Raw genomic sequence first — 16,080 nt, forward strand, 5'->3', positions numbered from 1 at the left:
ATAAATTACAAAAAGTACAGAATACTGCGGCTAGACTTGTTACTTTAACTACGAAATGTGACCACATAACCCCTGTTTTATATAATTTACACTGGTTACCTGTTAAATATCGAATTGATTTTAAGATTTTATTACTTACTTTTAAATGTTTAAATAATTTAGCTCATGTTTACCTCTCAGATCTTTTAGAACTTTATACACCTGGCCGAACATTACGTACATCAGATAAACTACTTTTAAAGCCCAAAACTGTTCAACTAGTCTCTTATGGTCAGCGCTCTTTTAGTTATCAAGCACCTGTTTTATGGAATAATCTACCATTTAGTTTAAGATGTTGTACATCTCTATATTCTTTTAAAAAACAACTTATATAAATATGCTGTTATAATAATAATAATAATAATAAAAACAAATTTTCTAGATGCAAGTTTAAATATCTAGTTACACTAACATACTAACTCCATAATGATGGTAAAGGGTGTTCTTTGTTGAATAAAATGAGATAAATTATTTCCGCCAATTTAAATTTTTGATGGCGTAATATGTTAAATGATCTGAGCTTGTTTCCCGACCAGGCTTTAAATAAGACTACGAAAGGTTTATAGAGGGCGTGACGAATCGTGATAGTTATGATAGCCCATCCTCACTGTTTGGTTACAAATTGTTCTGCGCTCTCTCAACAAGTCAGTAACTGGCTAATATACTTTCACACAAGATGCGAGATAAAAAGCACCCAATTCTGTGACATTTTTCAACAGCTTTTCATGCTGCATGCCCGAATATTTACCTCCAACCCCTCGCTCCGCCTCAAGAACCCCGTGGATTGTTTAGTAGTGAAGCCTATTTGCTCAAACGCCAAAAAATGTCACGTGCGCAAAATGGGAATCTGGGTTCTGTGTGTGGGGAAGAGAGGTGTCGAACAATACCCTAGTCTCTACTATCCGTCTTGCTAGACTAGAAGGCGACTGGTTTGTACTCTAAGCGAGTATCTAGTTACAAACTCGGGTATAATATGACGTATTACTAAACACACCCGTAACTTATACAATATCAATATCGACTCCACTTTTCATATAAACCTTGAGGTCTAGAAACAATTAACAATTATTACATTGCCTTTGCCACTGCCACTGCCACAAACATCCTTATTGAGATAATGAATCTCAGATTGAGATAGAAAATCTCAGTATGGAAGTAGCTAGTGTACCATAAGGATCAATGTAAAACAAAAACTACAAATTTCAAAAGGAAGACGTCATATCCTTTACAGTAATAGTCTGTTTGATTTTGAAATTCCCTGACATTTCAGAATAGTCGAATGACCAATCAAATGGCATTTACTTTCTGTACTGTTAGAAATCTCAGCATGGAAATAGACAAGGTGAACCAAGGACAATGGGGGTAATAAAAATTACTAAATAGTATATCCCAACAAAACGCAATGCCACTTTCAACCTATATTTTGATTTACTTTATCACATTGTGACATTCTCTCACAAATATTCACATTATTCAACAGGACCATGTAGTGTGCATTTGACAAAATACGTGTAGCTATGGATACTTTGGACCCCATAAAACTCTTTATGCTTTCACATATTATAGCAACAACGGCTCCCAGCTTAACGCTAAAATTGCAAGTCATTTTTTACCGTATAATTTAAAAGATGGAGCTCAAATTGAACACGTTTCCAATGCTATACTAAACAATTTGTTGGAACATATTTGTTGGAACATACTTTCAAAAATCGATTTCACTGAACAATAAATAAATAATCATGATAGTTGAATCTGTACTAAGTACCGCTATGCGCGGAAAGTTGTATGCGTGGTTAGTTGTAGCATGACACAACAGCATCCAAAAGCATGAAACTGTTCCCCATACTTACAGCAAATATACACGTAACCAGAAATAAACCAGGTTAACGACAGAAAAGAGAAACAAACAAACCGACTTTAGCATGTAAATAGATAGAAATAAACAGCCATACATTCATGTATATAATCTCTTTGTTCAATATAACATCAATAGTATTATAGAAAGTTATTATAGGGTCATAGAATATTGGTATCAAATTACGGTTTTGCCAATTTATTTAACGCGAACATTCTGTTTTAAAATATTATCTTATATACAATTATTCCGAAACGTCGTATTTCTGATATTTTAAAATATCCTTAAAGGGCGTATGACTCCAATCTTTTGAACCTTAAAATAGACGAAATTGGGTTTAAAAGCACATATTAGTGTAATATGAATGTATATAAAGTGATTTATATTCATTTTTTAAAAAAAAAAATTTGTAATTTCTAATCAATTATGTTCGGTGAAATACGCGAAGAGTCCAAATCAAACGGCCACCTCTTACGTCTACCAAGTCCATTCTACATGTTTTTTAATTATTATTTTGTCGATTGTGAATCAGCCATTAATAATAACTTTCGCATTGTCTTGTCTTTGTTCATTACAAATGGCGCCTGAAACCATAGGGTACACGACTCGTGTACTAATTTTAAAATGTTCAATGTCTCTTAAATATTGGATATTAGGATCCCATATTTTCACGGCAAGATAACAGCATCAGTATTGATTGAAATGGAATAATACTGAATTTGGTTTCGTGTTTTTAACTTCGAATATTATTAATAATATCGAGTTAGAGATTTAGCTCCTTTAAATTAGTTTACAGCTTCATACACAGAAAGGTCTTGATGTTATTACTCACGACGTTAGCAATACTTGGTACTACATCTAAATCTACTAATTTTAGTGTTTTGAAAACCTTTCGACTTCCACCACTAAAACTTCATCGTTTATCTGGACAATGCTAAGTATAAAAAGGTATGTACCAGTAGATATGTTTTGATTTTACGGAAACGAGATTGAAATTGTTGAACAGGAACTGTAGTAATTGGTCACACTGGTTGAAATCCCAATAAGTACAGAATTCTGTCAATTCTAATCGTTACGTTAATGGCGGAAATTAAGATACTATATAAAGATAAGTAGTTGTGGTGATGTGTACTTTGATCAAGATAAAAATAAATAATAAAGGCCTAAACATCATTTAGTTGTTAGTCTAGATAGTAGGGCTGCAAGGACCCTGTCGGGCGGGGGTAAATTCCACTTATTATTCTATTTCAATGCAACGTTTTTTGTTGGTTGAGGTGATGAAGTGATTGAATTGAATGTTGTATTCGGATCCAGTTATGCGCCACAAATCACCAGTGTCGACCCTATTTTTGAGTCCCTCTCACCAAATACCCCGCGGCCGCCTCTGCTAGAAATTATTACATTTAATTTTTTTAATGGGGGGTAAATTACAATACACTTAGTGGATCTTATGCCAAATCAAAACTTTCTCGACATATAATTACTTTGAATGTTAGATAGAAAGAGTGATATTAGAACCCTAGACTAACTATACTGTGATAATTCATAAAGGGAGATTATCCCCGAGTGGTTCTAGCCAGCATGTTTTACCTTAACCTTCTTTATTTACAAACTTTGTTATTTTGTCAAAGAACAGAATAAAACATAATAGACTATAATACGCGAGTCTTAAATACCAGTGAATTTGAACCAATTTATTCGCGCATTCAGTGTCATCCGGAGGCGTGTGGAGTTTCTATTTTACCAAAATTTGCACGTATGGTTCTCGTTTGATTGCCTCGAAATTTTCTTTTGAGTAAAAACCAATCAATTGCCGTCTTTCTTCAGTTCATTTGATACACTGTGAGGCTTGATACACACGACAACGTGTATCGGATAACACCATTAAATTCCCCGCCAAATAACAGTGCTCACGTTCAATCAATCTACGAACACTGCCGAAAGACGAGCAGCGCGCGCCATTCACAGGCAGACGATCGATGATAGCCAATTGGCGCGAAGAATCAATAAGTTGCTCATGTCGGTTAGAGCGGAAATTTGTTTGCTTGGTACAATTCGTCCCTGCGCGAGCGTTTCTTCATCGGAAGTTAAGTCGGAAGAAGCATTCAAGCGAGAGTAACAATAGCAAGACAGACAAGTTGACAGCCGAAACGAATACAGTCTGACTTTTCTCTTTAACTTCAAATCAACATTTTGATACCAGAGTTTCATAAAAGAGGAGAAATAAAGAATCTTTATTATTGAGTTCCAATGAACACGTGTTTCCAATCACTGCTGAATTGGCAACTGAACTTCCCCTCCAAGTAATTAGCACAGAGAAATCATTTTTCAACATCGTCTGAAAAGGAGACTTCAAAAACTATGGTGTGTGTTCGTTACTTCAAGATAAAAGAAGCCTTCATTTTGCTTTTAATGGTTTTTTTTTCTTTTTTGTTTCTTTTTATAAAAAAAAACCCCTAAAATATTTCCGTAATGATGATAAGTTTAAAAAGGAATAGGGGGTTGGATGTCCGAATGGTTCGCGCGTGCGCCCAGTATCATAAGGTCTGTCATTGAGTCAACTGGCATGGTTTCGATTCCCTGGTTGTACGTTGCAAGGAGTAGAGCCTCCTGTCCAACCTCTTGGGTTTTCTCTCGGTTCTCCGGTTTCTTCCCACTGCTAAAGACCCCTACTCGCAAGCAAATCATTGAAATAAAATTGAACCATATGTTAGTCCCGAAATGACCTAGTTTGTGTCGAGTGGACGTTAAACCCCATTTGTCTCGCCCCCCCTCTCTCTCTCTCTCTCTCTCTCTTAAAAAGAAAATCTGGACAATTTCAGTTTACATCGTAAATGACATTATTATACATGTAGCTGTATCTATTAAAATTTATAAAATAAAATATTACTATGAAACATGCAATATTCCACTTTCTTTATACCAACAAAATACAAGAATCACAATTCGTTAGCTATGTTAACTCCTCAAACGAGAAGTGATATCAAGCACTCTATATTATAGCTAAAGTTGGATAGTATATATGAACTTGGATTTTAGAAACCGAAAGGCCACCAGAATAATCACCCGCACCCACCAAGAAAGATGAGAATTATTTGGTCAGAACAAACGACACAAATAGCTGAGTCGGCGCCGTTTGTGTTTTTAATTTCAAATTTTGTAATGGGCAAAGCCGCCAATACAGTGTTAGGTTATGATGAAGACCCTGTGAAAATGTTTTATAAGTAGTAAGTTTGGGGTAGTGTCAACCACCTTCCTGACACTGCGCCTATCCTGGGGACCGCTTGCATAACGCTTTTCTGTGTTTTCTTTGGAGGTGCTAAAATATTGAGTACAGAGTTAATATTTAAAACAGAGTGCGTTACGTCTTATCTATAGGTGAAGGGTTAAATGACATTGACAAGGTAAAGTCGACATGTCCAAGTCAAATAAAATGGCGTACTGGTGAGATCACATAAGGAATACCACCATTACCTAACACAGATTAACTTTTACCATCATCAACAACATGACAAAATATTCACGTGAAATGTTTCAGGAACTAACAGAAATTCTATACATTTCAATGACGGAAGAACACCACCATGGTTGACTGCGCGCCGGTAACCGTGACGCCTTTGACAAATGGTTGGCGACACCGGCGTGCGTCCGATAAATTCCCAACTTCTGTGCTCCGCCGCGACTAGCAACATTAGTTATGATAATCGATGGAAATAGGAGAGATGAGATCATGAGATCAGTTTTGTCGCAGATAAAGACACGACAGAATTAAAAGAGATAATCATTGCTTCAATAAGATAGATGGATAATATAAACAATATATACTAGAAGTACATGTATAACAAAGACAATAGTATTATATAGGTATTTAAACAATGGTATTATATAGGTAGATAGAGTCTTTTTAAAATCTTAAACTCTTAAGGAGTAATTAATGTTTTATATACGAAAGAAAATCGAAGACATCGCACAATGTATTTCCTATTAACATGTGACTTTCTTGAATGTACGTGCATTTTGCTTTTTTCTTAATTATTTTTTTGTTTTTTGTTTTGTTTTTTTTTGTTGTTGTTGTTTTATTTGGTATAATCGTAGAGGAAGTTTATGAGCAACAATATCATATTACTGTGAAAATTGGCGCCGGTCTCGATAAAAGGGAAATATTCTTTCGTAATTAATCCTCATGAACTTGCAATTACCACATACGCAAATCTTTTTTTTTTTTTTTAAAGTTTTTAAAGCGAAGATTGTAATTAATATCTTAATTAGTAGGTGCGTGATATAAAATGTTTGAGATGTTACATTAAAATACTGTTGACCTACAGAAAGGAAGTAATGAAAAAAAAGTGTGTGCATTTTCAAGAAGTTCAAGCCTCTGTTTTCTCAACCAATCGCTTGCTAATCTGAAACCACAAATGTTACACAAGAACGACCCGAATATCTTAGGCAATGAAGAATGTGACAATTTAGGTAGAAAAAATTCTTGAAGTTAGTTCACCTACATAGAAAATGTGACAGTTATTTTTCTAAACAATCAGACGCTACAAACGTCGCTTTTGGTCTTCAGAACCTCACCAAATATCACGTCTGTTTCACAGCCCAAACGTCAAGGCTGGTAATATGTGACATCGTGGTGCTCTCTCGGCTTGTTTCTGCCTCATGCCGCCGAACGTCATCCCACCTCAGCGAGAATTAGCAGGAGTATACGTGGTCATCAAAGCAATATATTAATTGTTTTCTTTGACTTTATGTAAAGATTTATTTTGTTTGATATACATATAGCAGCTTCTTGTCATATGTCTTGTGTCCCCAAGGACGTTTTTATTTGCCGCGCGTGTTCATGATATTCTAACGGAAATTTCCTGTCGACGGTTTATTTCCGTATATAAGTATAGGTTAGATAAAATCATTTTTACCATCCCGCCTTTTTTACTTCCATTTCCACAGCAATAAGGAAGTAAATAAAATATATGTAGGTCTTTTTTGTATTTAACTTTCTTTGTTATCACACATGACAAACAGACAGAAGAAAAAATTTAAAATGCGGAAAAAATCACATGGTATATATTATTATTACGTACTGCGATAACATCGTTTGACCTGTTGACCTCTCTTTAAAATAAGTGTGTCATACGAGTTTCTATTTGAGTATGGGCATAAATGCATTAATTTATGTTTTTAAAGTTGATAACAAACTCCGTTAGATTCTCCTCTGTGTTTACTTGTATATTAAGCCTTTGTCCACTTTGAGTATTTTGCTTTCACACATTCGTTTCAAGGGTTTTGGTTCTGATGATGAATAACGAATATGATGGCCTGTAAAGAATTTACCATGTTTTGGTTAAAGGGGCAATCATTTCATCTGAGATTGATTCACAAAGTAGGTTTTCCATAGGGCTTCAACTCTTGACTCGCACAAACCCATAAATGGGTGACAATATTTTTATTTTCGAACTTAACCTATGTCGGCATAGAAATTACTTTGGTGTGGTTCACATTTCCGGGATATGTTGGATTGGTGGATAATGAAAAACTGTTGAAATTCGTGCGTTATTAATTTGCACTGTAAATTTACTATATTCTATATCATTTAAACACTCGTAATAGAATGGCGTATACAGATCCAATATTTCTGGGATTACTCGACTGGTCATTACAAACACTCTACAGGTCAAATCTTATATATTGAAAAACTTAACTCCGTAAAAAATTCAAATCGTGACAACGTTTATAACGGCACTGATAACTCATTTATTAGCGACCTATTTTAATAATTAAATTTAATTATAAATAAAATCTCCTATGAAGAAAATCATGTACGTTTATGCCACTGATTAATTAAATGGGGCAATAACTTAATCTTGGATTTTGGAAGCCAAAACGTTTTTGTATAAGGCAAGTGGCAATCAGCAGTAAGGAATTCAGATATCTAAATACAAAAATATACCCTCTGGTAAACGAGAGAGATGGGTTTAACTAGGTCATTTCGGGACTAACATATGATTCAATTTTATTTCAATAATTCACTTGCGCGTAGGGGTCTTTAGAAGTGGGAGGAAACCGGAAGACCCGGGGAATCGAAACCACGCCAGTTGACTCAATGACAGACCTTATAATACAGCGCGCACACGCTAACCATTCGGTCATCCACCCCACCCTCCCTGGTAAGCACATACCTCTCTCGTACACGACACCCACCTCTGCTAATAGGTAATCGAGTGAAAACTTTCAAACAATACAATGAGCGATTCCTTTCATCTGTTACCTTTATTTGTACTCCCCGCTAAAGATAATTCATTTTAATACAGAATTCTATCATTTCTTAACACTTTTTTATCGGATAAATTTCAAGAAATGCAGAATTAAACTTGGTTGCAGAACTGCATAAATGTAGAATTAAATTTTGTTACAGAACTACATAAATATAAAATTTGATTTGGTTACAGAACTACATAAATATAAAATTTAATTTGGTTACAAAACTGCATAAATATAAAATTTAATTTGGTAATATAAGTAAATTTATTACACTGTAGGTGGTTGGGTGGTCTAGTGATTTAACGCGTGCGCGTGAAATCACAAGGTCTGTCATTGAGCCAAGTGGCGAGGTTTCGATTTCTCGCTTGAACCTGACGAGGAGAAAGGTAGCAACCTCGTAGGTTTTCTCCGGATCGTCCGCCTACCTCACACTGTTAAAGACCCCTACGCCCAAACAAATTATTGAAATTAAAATTGAACCATGTTATTCCCGAAAATACCTAATTTGTGTCATGTGGACGTTACACACCATCTCTTAGAATAGCATGTCGAAGGAAAGAGAAGGCGTTTTTTTTAGGGATAAATAAATCTAGAAAGGCATAAGTCACATTCACAGAATTATTTTTTTAAATATCAGTTACGAAAAACAACAGTGAAATTTAAAAGCCCCCATGTTAATGAATTGTCACATCAAATTTGCGGAAAAAATTAAGTTCTCCATAAATTTATTTTCAAACTAAAAGTACGGGAGAATTAAAAACTATTTAAAAAAACAGAATTTCTAAATTATCACTGAGAATTATTGTCCCTATCTTTTGCATGGTTTTGTTTCATTTTATATTTTATTTTAATTTATTGTAATGATTCACGTAAACGTTATGTCTCAAGGTCACCTAATATGACCACTCGAAATTCCAAAGAATGTGTAAATAAAACGCAACAAAGAATTTTAAAAGACTATAGGGCCGACCGATCAATTCCTTTTGTCATTTGGACACTGGTTAACGTGAACACTGTCAATACAGATTACTGCCAAATAGATAGGTAATTAGCAGTTGACCAGTCCTTTTACCCCTTAGGGCTATTATAAGTAAACTGGTGGCCAGTGTATATATACAGTAGTATATTAAGAAAGAAGTATTTTCAAACATACCCAAGGTATGACTTGTAACTAGCATGGTAACAAAACATACAAAGATAGAGATCAATAGTGAGCAGTATGTCCATCTACATTTCGCATAACTTAGAATGTGTACAATATAAAGATATTGGGGGCGTATTCTAGACCGCCTTTAATTATTTTGTTTATTGATAATCTCGAAAACATTAGTCATATTGGTTAAAGGTTCAGATTAACAGGAAAACTGGTATTCTTATTTTTTAGGATCATTTAGACCATCAGTTGAACTCACGTGCGTTTATCAAATCAGACTTGATACTTTACAATGGAATTCGATCAATACGAAAAATAGACAAGCCTAGTATGAGAAATATATTATAATAGAAATGATAAATGTTGGTAAATAAACTAGATAGTTATCTCACTAAGTACAACATAAATACTAACAATTTTACTATTGTAACGTTCTACTCTTAACAACCAGTTTGGTTCAACTGGTGAGTAAGTGTCATGCTATTTACAATGATGGCGGCTATATAAAACGTAGAGGTTAGATCTGAAGTGTTCTTCAGCTTCATCAACAACCTTGTAGAACACGGATAAAAAGCTACACGTGTATGAACAGCCTTGAAACATTTTTGTTGCCAGCACACCTTCTTCTTATTTATCTTTTCCAAGCCTAACATTCCTAATTATTTTAACACTACATTTTATTCATGCCTTTTGTTACCCTGTCCTTTCCATTTTTGTGTGAGTAAGAAACGGCTCCGGGCTGAGAGTGAGACAGAAATTCACTACCTGTTTGCTGTATAAAGGTACAGCACGTGTGATTTACATCTCGTCCACTTGGCAGAATCCCCGAGGGGCAGACGTATTTGTTGTCGGTATGTTTTCATCTCAGCATGAGATGGGCTAGAAGGAGGATCGGGTATTTAGGGAAAATGATCGGGGAGTAAAAGTCCAGTGGATGACCACCAGCTGGGGAGAATAAAAACACCGTGGTTTTTGTTTGTGGGCAATAAAGCATTATATTATTGGGTTAGATGAGATCGTTATAATATATAATGAACTGGAAGGTTTAACTACTTTAGCCAATGCCGCCAATTAAACCATTCTGACCAGCTTAGTGATCATGTAATGAATACAATAAAATACGACGTATTCTACTGTTGTAACAGGTAATGTTAATTACAATTACATACAATCCACATATGTAGTCTAAGAGATGAAATTAATTACCCCAGTTTCTACACAGAATAACCAGATAGAATCAGAAACTTTGGTCAACGAATTTAATTTCTATTGGTAATCTTTATTTACGTCATTTTCTTCCAGAAACAGAATAACCACTTGATGCTTGATCACGTTACCAAACTCTGTTGGAATCATCATTAAATCTGCGGATTTACGACAATGATGTACTCATTTCTAAACAACTTAGAACAACGAGAAATTGAAAGATTTTTTTAAACCTGCGTGGTTGGGGTAAAATCTTATTCAGGTTGTTAATAAAAAAAAGGCCATGGCTTAGATACGACTGTTGCCGTTGGACTGCTCATTTGACAATTCAAATTTTGTCAATAATTTTAATACCAACCGAAATGAAACAATGAAAATGGGGATTAGAAGACGCCAAATGTCAATTATATTTATCTGTTATCACAATACATGTATTAACGAAAAGACATTTAGCAAAACATTCTAAAATACGTCAAAAAACTAAGAACCGACACACTGGATTCTAGTAATTTAGTAAGGTCCATATTTAAATATCGGTTTTACTTGTGTATTCAAGAAATGCATTGTCAGATCAGTGCCAATATTCCACCTACGGTGCCTTTCACTGACAATCGTATTTTATTTCCGTGGACCAATCTTCGCGATTCATACTGAAGACAAATAGCGAGAAACCTAGTTGGCCGATAACTATCTATTGGTGCTGTCCAATCGGGAAAATCGGACAACTTGGCTAATGTACAAAATCTTACTTAAAAATATGAATTTCTTACCGTTAATAATTCTGGTGTTGACAGGTTAAACATAAATTCTGATTTGTTTTCTTATTTTTTTCTTTAAATCCTAGAACCAACTAATATAGTTTAGACCAGTCTTAAATCCATGTGTCACATAGGCAACTGTATATGTATATATTCGTTGAAAATGGATTTTATAATTATAACATTAAATGTGGTGTTATTTTCACATCAAAGTGTTAACCAAAACCTTTACAAGCGATGTTTGTCGACAAATTTTCAAAGTATGTAATATAATTTGGGGAGCATGAACCATTCGATTATCAAGTCAGACGGCTAAACGTGAATGATATTTGTGGTATTAAGCTAGATGTTCAAGACTCTCTTCCAGAAAGTTTGCCTTCGTCACGTTCTAGTATTGGCGAGGTTATGGGGCATGGAACGTTGTAGCGTATATTGTCGCGGAACGTTAGCTATGTGGTGAATGTTCGTTGAAATCTAAACGATAGAAAATAGAAGTTTTCACTACTGATACGGCAAGGAAATATCACCATTGTGGAATTTATAGTTTTTGGACTGGTCGAGGGTTAAAATAGGGTCAACATTGTGGTAATACACAGAAATAGACTCAAGTTTTCTACTTATATATATATATGGCGTAAATATAAACAAGAAAATGGCTAATATATTCATTATGTTTGACTATGGTCACACACAGTTATGAAAAGTAAATATACTTTTTAAAACTTCAAAGAGACGTTTTTCTTTTTTTGAAACCTAGCAAATAAACACGATTTGTTGTTTTTCTTGATAAAGTCTAAAAATCAATAACGTAATCTGTAAATAGTATTATTTAACAACATGTTGGCTATACTATATATATTTAATAATACTAAAATAAAGAAATTGTGAAGTAATGTTACATAATGTTTAGTTTTCATGCACTACACCCACCAGTAAATATAACTAAATATAAAACCGGGAACTCTAGTTCTACCAGTGTTCTCTCTATACAACCTCTAACAAAGAATACTCTAATGATAATCATATTGATAATCAGCATATATTACCAATATAAATATGTAAAATAAGATTATGTTGTTACTCTCAAAAAATTCCATTAAGGATAGACTGGGAGGTTTCCGACCTACAAGCCGTCATACCAGTCTTCCACGGTAAGAAAGACAAAACAAAAGATATGACAATTCTTTGGAATGTGATGGAAGGAGGTTTAACATTTCATCAACACAATAACCCGCTGATTTGGAGACTATTCTGCTATTGTCTGTTACTGTTTGTCCCACTCGAATAACTAGACATCGCTTTTCCTGTCAGCCCTTACTCATTCTTTTTTCAATAATTCCATTTTGTTTTTCCAAATTTGCCCTCTTAGTCTTTCAGGCATCTGAACAATATTTGAAAATTCAAAATGTCTGACGATAATCTCCGTATACTCGGGTTGATTTGATTTGGTTTTTGTTCTTTTTTTTCAACCACAAATTTAATGAAATTGACAATAACATCGCTATAATATCAAGTATATTCACAAACCGATAGCCGGTCAGGTAAAACTATGTCAGTAGAAATCAGTGGATGCTAGCTATAATTTGTTGAAGAAAACAAGTTATATAAAGCAAACATTAGATAAACAGGTATACATTATATTATAAGGAAATCCACAAATCATGATTAATTTATAAGATATAATGACTTCGTCATTTTGAAAATTCAAATTAATAAGATTACATAACTGCCAAGCGTACAGTAACGGTTTAAAGCGACACGCGACAACGTCGCGTGCTATTTCAGGTAATGTTACCGGTGCACGTGTAGCGTATGGTGCCATTAGCAGGAGTGTATTGTAGATCGTTTGATTAATTATTCTTCGATAAATAAAGTGAAAATTGGTAAAATAATTATTATTATTATACGGTTAACATTTTATCGCCTATTGGGTTAATTAGAACTGTTAAATCGTTGACGTAATATAGATTTCTACAAAAATACAATTTCTGCTTTCTATCAATCTTATTTTAAATCAACAAAATTGATAAGGTCAGACATTAAATCATAAATCATAATAAACTACTCATTTTATACAACAACAACATGGTGTCTTTAACTCATTATTATCAATATCAAACGACATAATTTCCTTCCATCAATAAATTGATATGAAAGTTGACAACTTTCTATAAAATATCGACTAATCCAGAAATCTAGATTTAAATATGTGTGCTGTATTGTTTATTTGGTTGTAAAAAGTATAATGTCTAGTAAATTGGATAAATTAAAATCTAAAACATTCAATTTGCGAACTCATGCTTGTTATACAATAACAACAATGTTTAGAATTCAAAAAAATTCTAAAAATAATTATAATTGCGTAAGCAAAATCAGTATTGTATGTTGGCAAATGATGCACATATAAATGCAATGAATTATCAACTTATTCTACCAAATTGTGCTGTAAAACTTTTAGCATTTAACTTCATGTTAGTATCATTAAAGTAACCATTCTCAACTTACCTGGATTCAGCATTGATGACTTATTGGTAAGGAATTAAAAAGCCTTTGATGAAGCCGATATAAAGACAATAGGTTATTTTCACGTGTATCACGGGATCTGGGGAATTGTTGATTAAAACTGACACCTAGGCCAAACGGTAGTAATATGTTTTAGAAGGAAAGAAAAGCTATGCCACTACATGAATACGTGTTAATAAGTTACGTTGTGATATTTCGAACTTTACTTCCACCTGAGAAAAAACGAAAGCGGAACGTGACCGTGGAGGAAAATAAAAGCCTAAGTTTCTACAACAAAGTCCAACTGCTTTGGATTGTCACTTCGTCGTTGTTTAACTATGTAGTTTCTTCTCTTTTAACTTTTATGGTTAACTAACTGCCAATCTTTTCTTGAAATAGTTACACTATACACCCATCTTCATCTTTTATATAGGTCATTATAATATACCAATTATATTAGAATGTCTTTTATGGTACGATTTCTTCTACAGACATTTCTAAAGTTAAACACATAAGATACGGCGTCTATATTAGATTTTTTGCTCAAGAATAATAATTATGGGGGTCAGGGAAATGGCAGAGTGTGATTACTGTCCATTTCCAATTGGTAACCTTTTTATCTGGAATCTTGCGCGCCACGGAGATGTGTTTTCGTCGATGTTTTAATGTCACCTTAATAATACCCTAATACCACGATGTTTTATCAATTGTATTAATCCCTTTGTAAATTATTTGCAATAAAATATGTTTAAACCACCGATATTTCAGAACAACAGTCGTAACATTATTATCTTGGTTGATCTATTCTTCTAGTTCTGGAACATTGCATTGATAGCACTTGGTGGTATTCTCATTTGTTTTGGCAATAATAACAATCATGAAAACCTACTCTAATTTTATTGCATTATGGGTCAAATTCCTTTTTATTCCATAATTATAATCTATAATGACATAAAGTGATTGTTATCCAAATAACTGTGTTGTGTTATATCATCTATAGAATATCGTGATTAGTGATAGTGTTGTATTTTCTGTGTTTTTATTTCAAAAGAAATAATCAAACTGTTGAAACAAATCTGTATTGTTGTTTAATCTTGAACAGTATACCGAACACGGTATTGTGAGACTTTTACATCATTATTTGGTTTGTTACTTGCCTAGAACCATGTTACCGATCGTAAATTAATATCTAATTGGTAAAGACAGATCAAACCAGAGAACAGTCTGTTGTGTTAAATTAAACAAGATGCTAAATACAGGAAGATCGACCAATTTCAGACGATAGACGTCAATTTACGGTACGTTCCCGCTGTGTGACGGGTCATCTAACAATAGGCAATGACCGGCACGATAATAGTTTCAGTTAATAGAACAATAAGCCTTGACCAAAAGTCGTCCCTATTTCACCACTGGCATCTGGTGCATTTGACCGACGGTGCATGTGTTACAAGTGTTCTGTTTTCATCCCCAACGGACCATATGTCAGTCTCGATTTTCAAATCCTTTCTTAAAAAGGTATAAACATGTATTTAACTAGGGTTAACGGTCCATTGTCACAGCCAGTTTTTTCTTGACACTTTCGCTTTGTAATTGTACAGGTTTTCATCCCATATTAAATTTCAAAACTACGCGTGCCATTTTGTGCTGACAGTTGACATGTCACCCTGGCCATGCACGTGCAGTATCTAAATTGAAAAGCAGTTAGTCGATCGGTTGAAAACCATCGCCAGGTTTTGACGAACTTGGAAGAGCAAAATGCCATGGGCACATTTCACATGGACAATGCAGTGGTCAATCACAATTTTCTGCGTGGTTGGTCAGCTAATCATTGTCCAGTCATCAAAAAGGACAGGTCAGTGAGTGTTTATGGCTTGATGACAAATATAATTCAGGTAGAACCCAGCCCACTCATAATTATTCTCCGCTTCAACGACCTCCATGAAGTGTCGCCGCCATTAAAATCTCCTCGTTCTTATGTTGCCGCCAGATGATGTCATCATCCATTGGGTGACGTAATGAGATGAATAATGAGTGGGTATTGTAGGATAGTATCATACCTGACTAAGACGGTTAAAGAGAGGGTAATACTAGTAATGAGAAGGGGGAAAGATTAGACACCTTATCAAATGTAATAAGTAAAATCCAGCTAAAGGTGTAATTATGTTTCTTCTTTGCTGAGAAAGTTGTTTGTGGATCAGCTCTACTGTGCGTATATTTGTATACTTGATGTAGCAATAAAATAGATTTAAAACAAACTAAATTGGATTTACATTAGTTTACAGTGAATTAAAATTTTACATTAAGCCAAT

The 16,080-nt window shown here is 34.2% G+C and overlaps 1 protein-coding gene across 2 annotated transcripts in view; it reads right to left on the reverse strand.

Annotated features, from left to right (window-relative positions):
• LOC126820672 (homeobox protein OTX2) overlaps positions 1 to 13,948 on the reverse strand; it is a 47,693-nt gene extending 33,745 nt beyond the window's left edge. The window contains exon 1 of one of the 2 annotated variants that reach the window (XM_050548803.2): positions 13,775 to 13,948. In XM_050548803.2, coding sequence (XP_050404760.1) covers positions 13,775 to 13,787 — 13 coding nt within the window. In that variant the 5' untranslated portion in view covers positions 13,788 to 13,948. Of the gene's footprint in view, positions 1 to 11,281; positions 11,391 to 13,774 lie in introns of those variants that run through there. The other variant, XM_050548804.2, reaches the window with a different exon arrangement.
• Positions 13,949 to 16,080: the final 2,132 nt, after the last annotated feature.

Source organism: Patella vulgata, chromosome 5, assembly GCF_932274485.2.
Source record: "Patella vulgata chromosome 5, xgPatVulg1.2, whole genome shotgun sequence".
Lineage (NCBI taxonomy): Eukaryota > Metazoa > Mollusca > Gastropoda > Patellidae > Patella > Patella vulgata.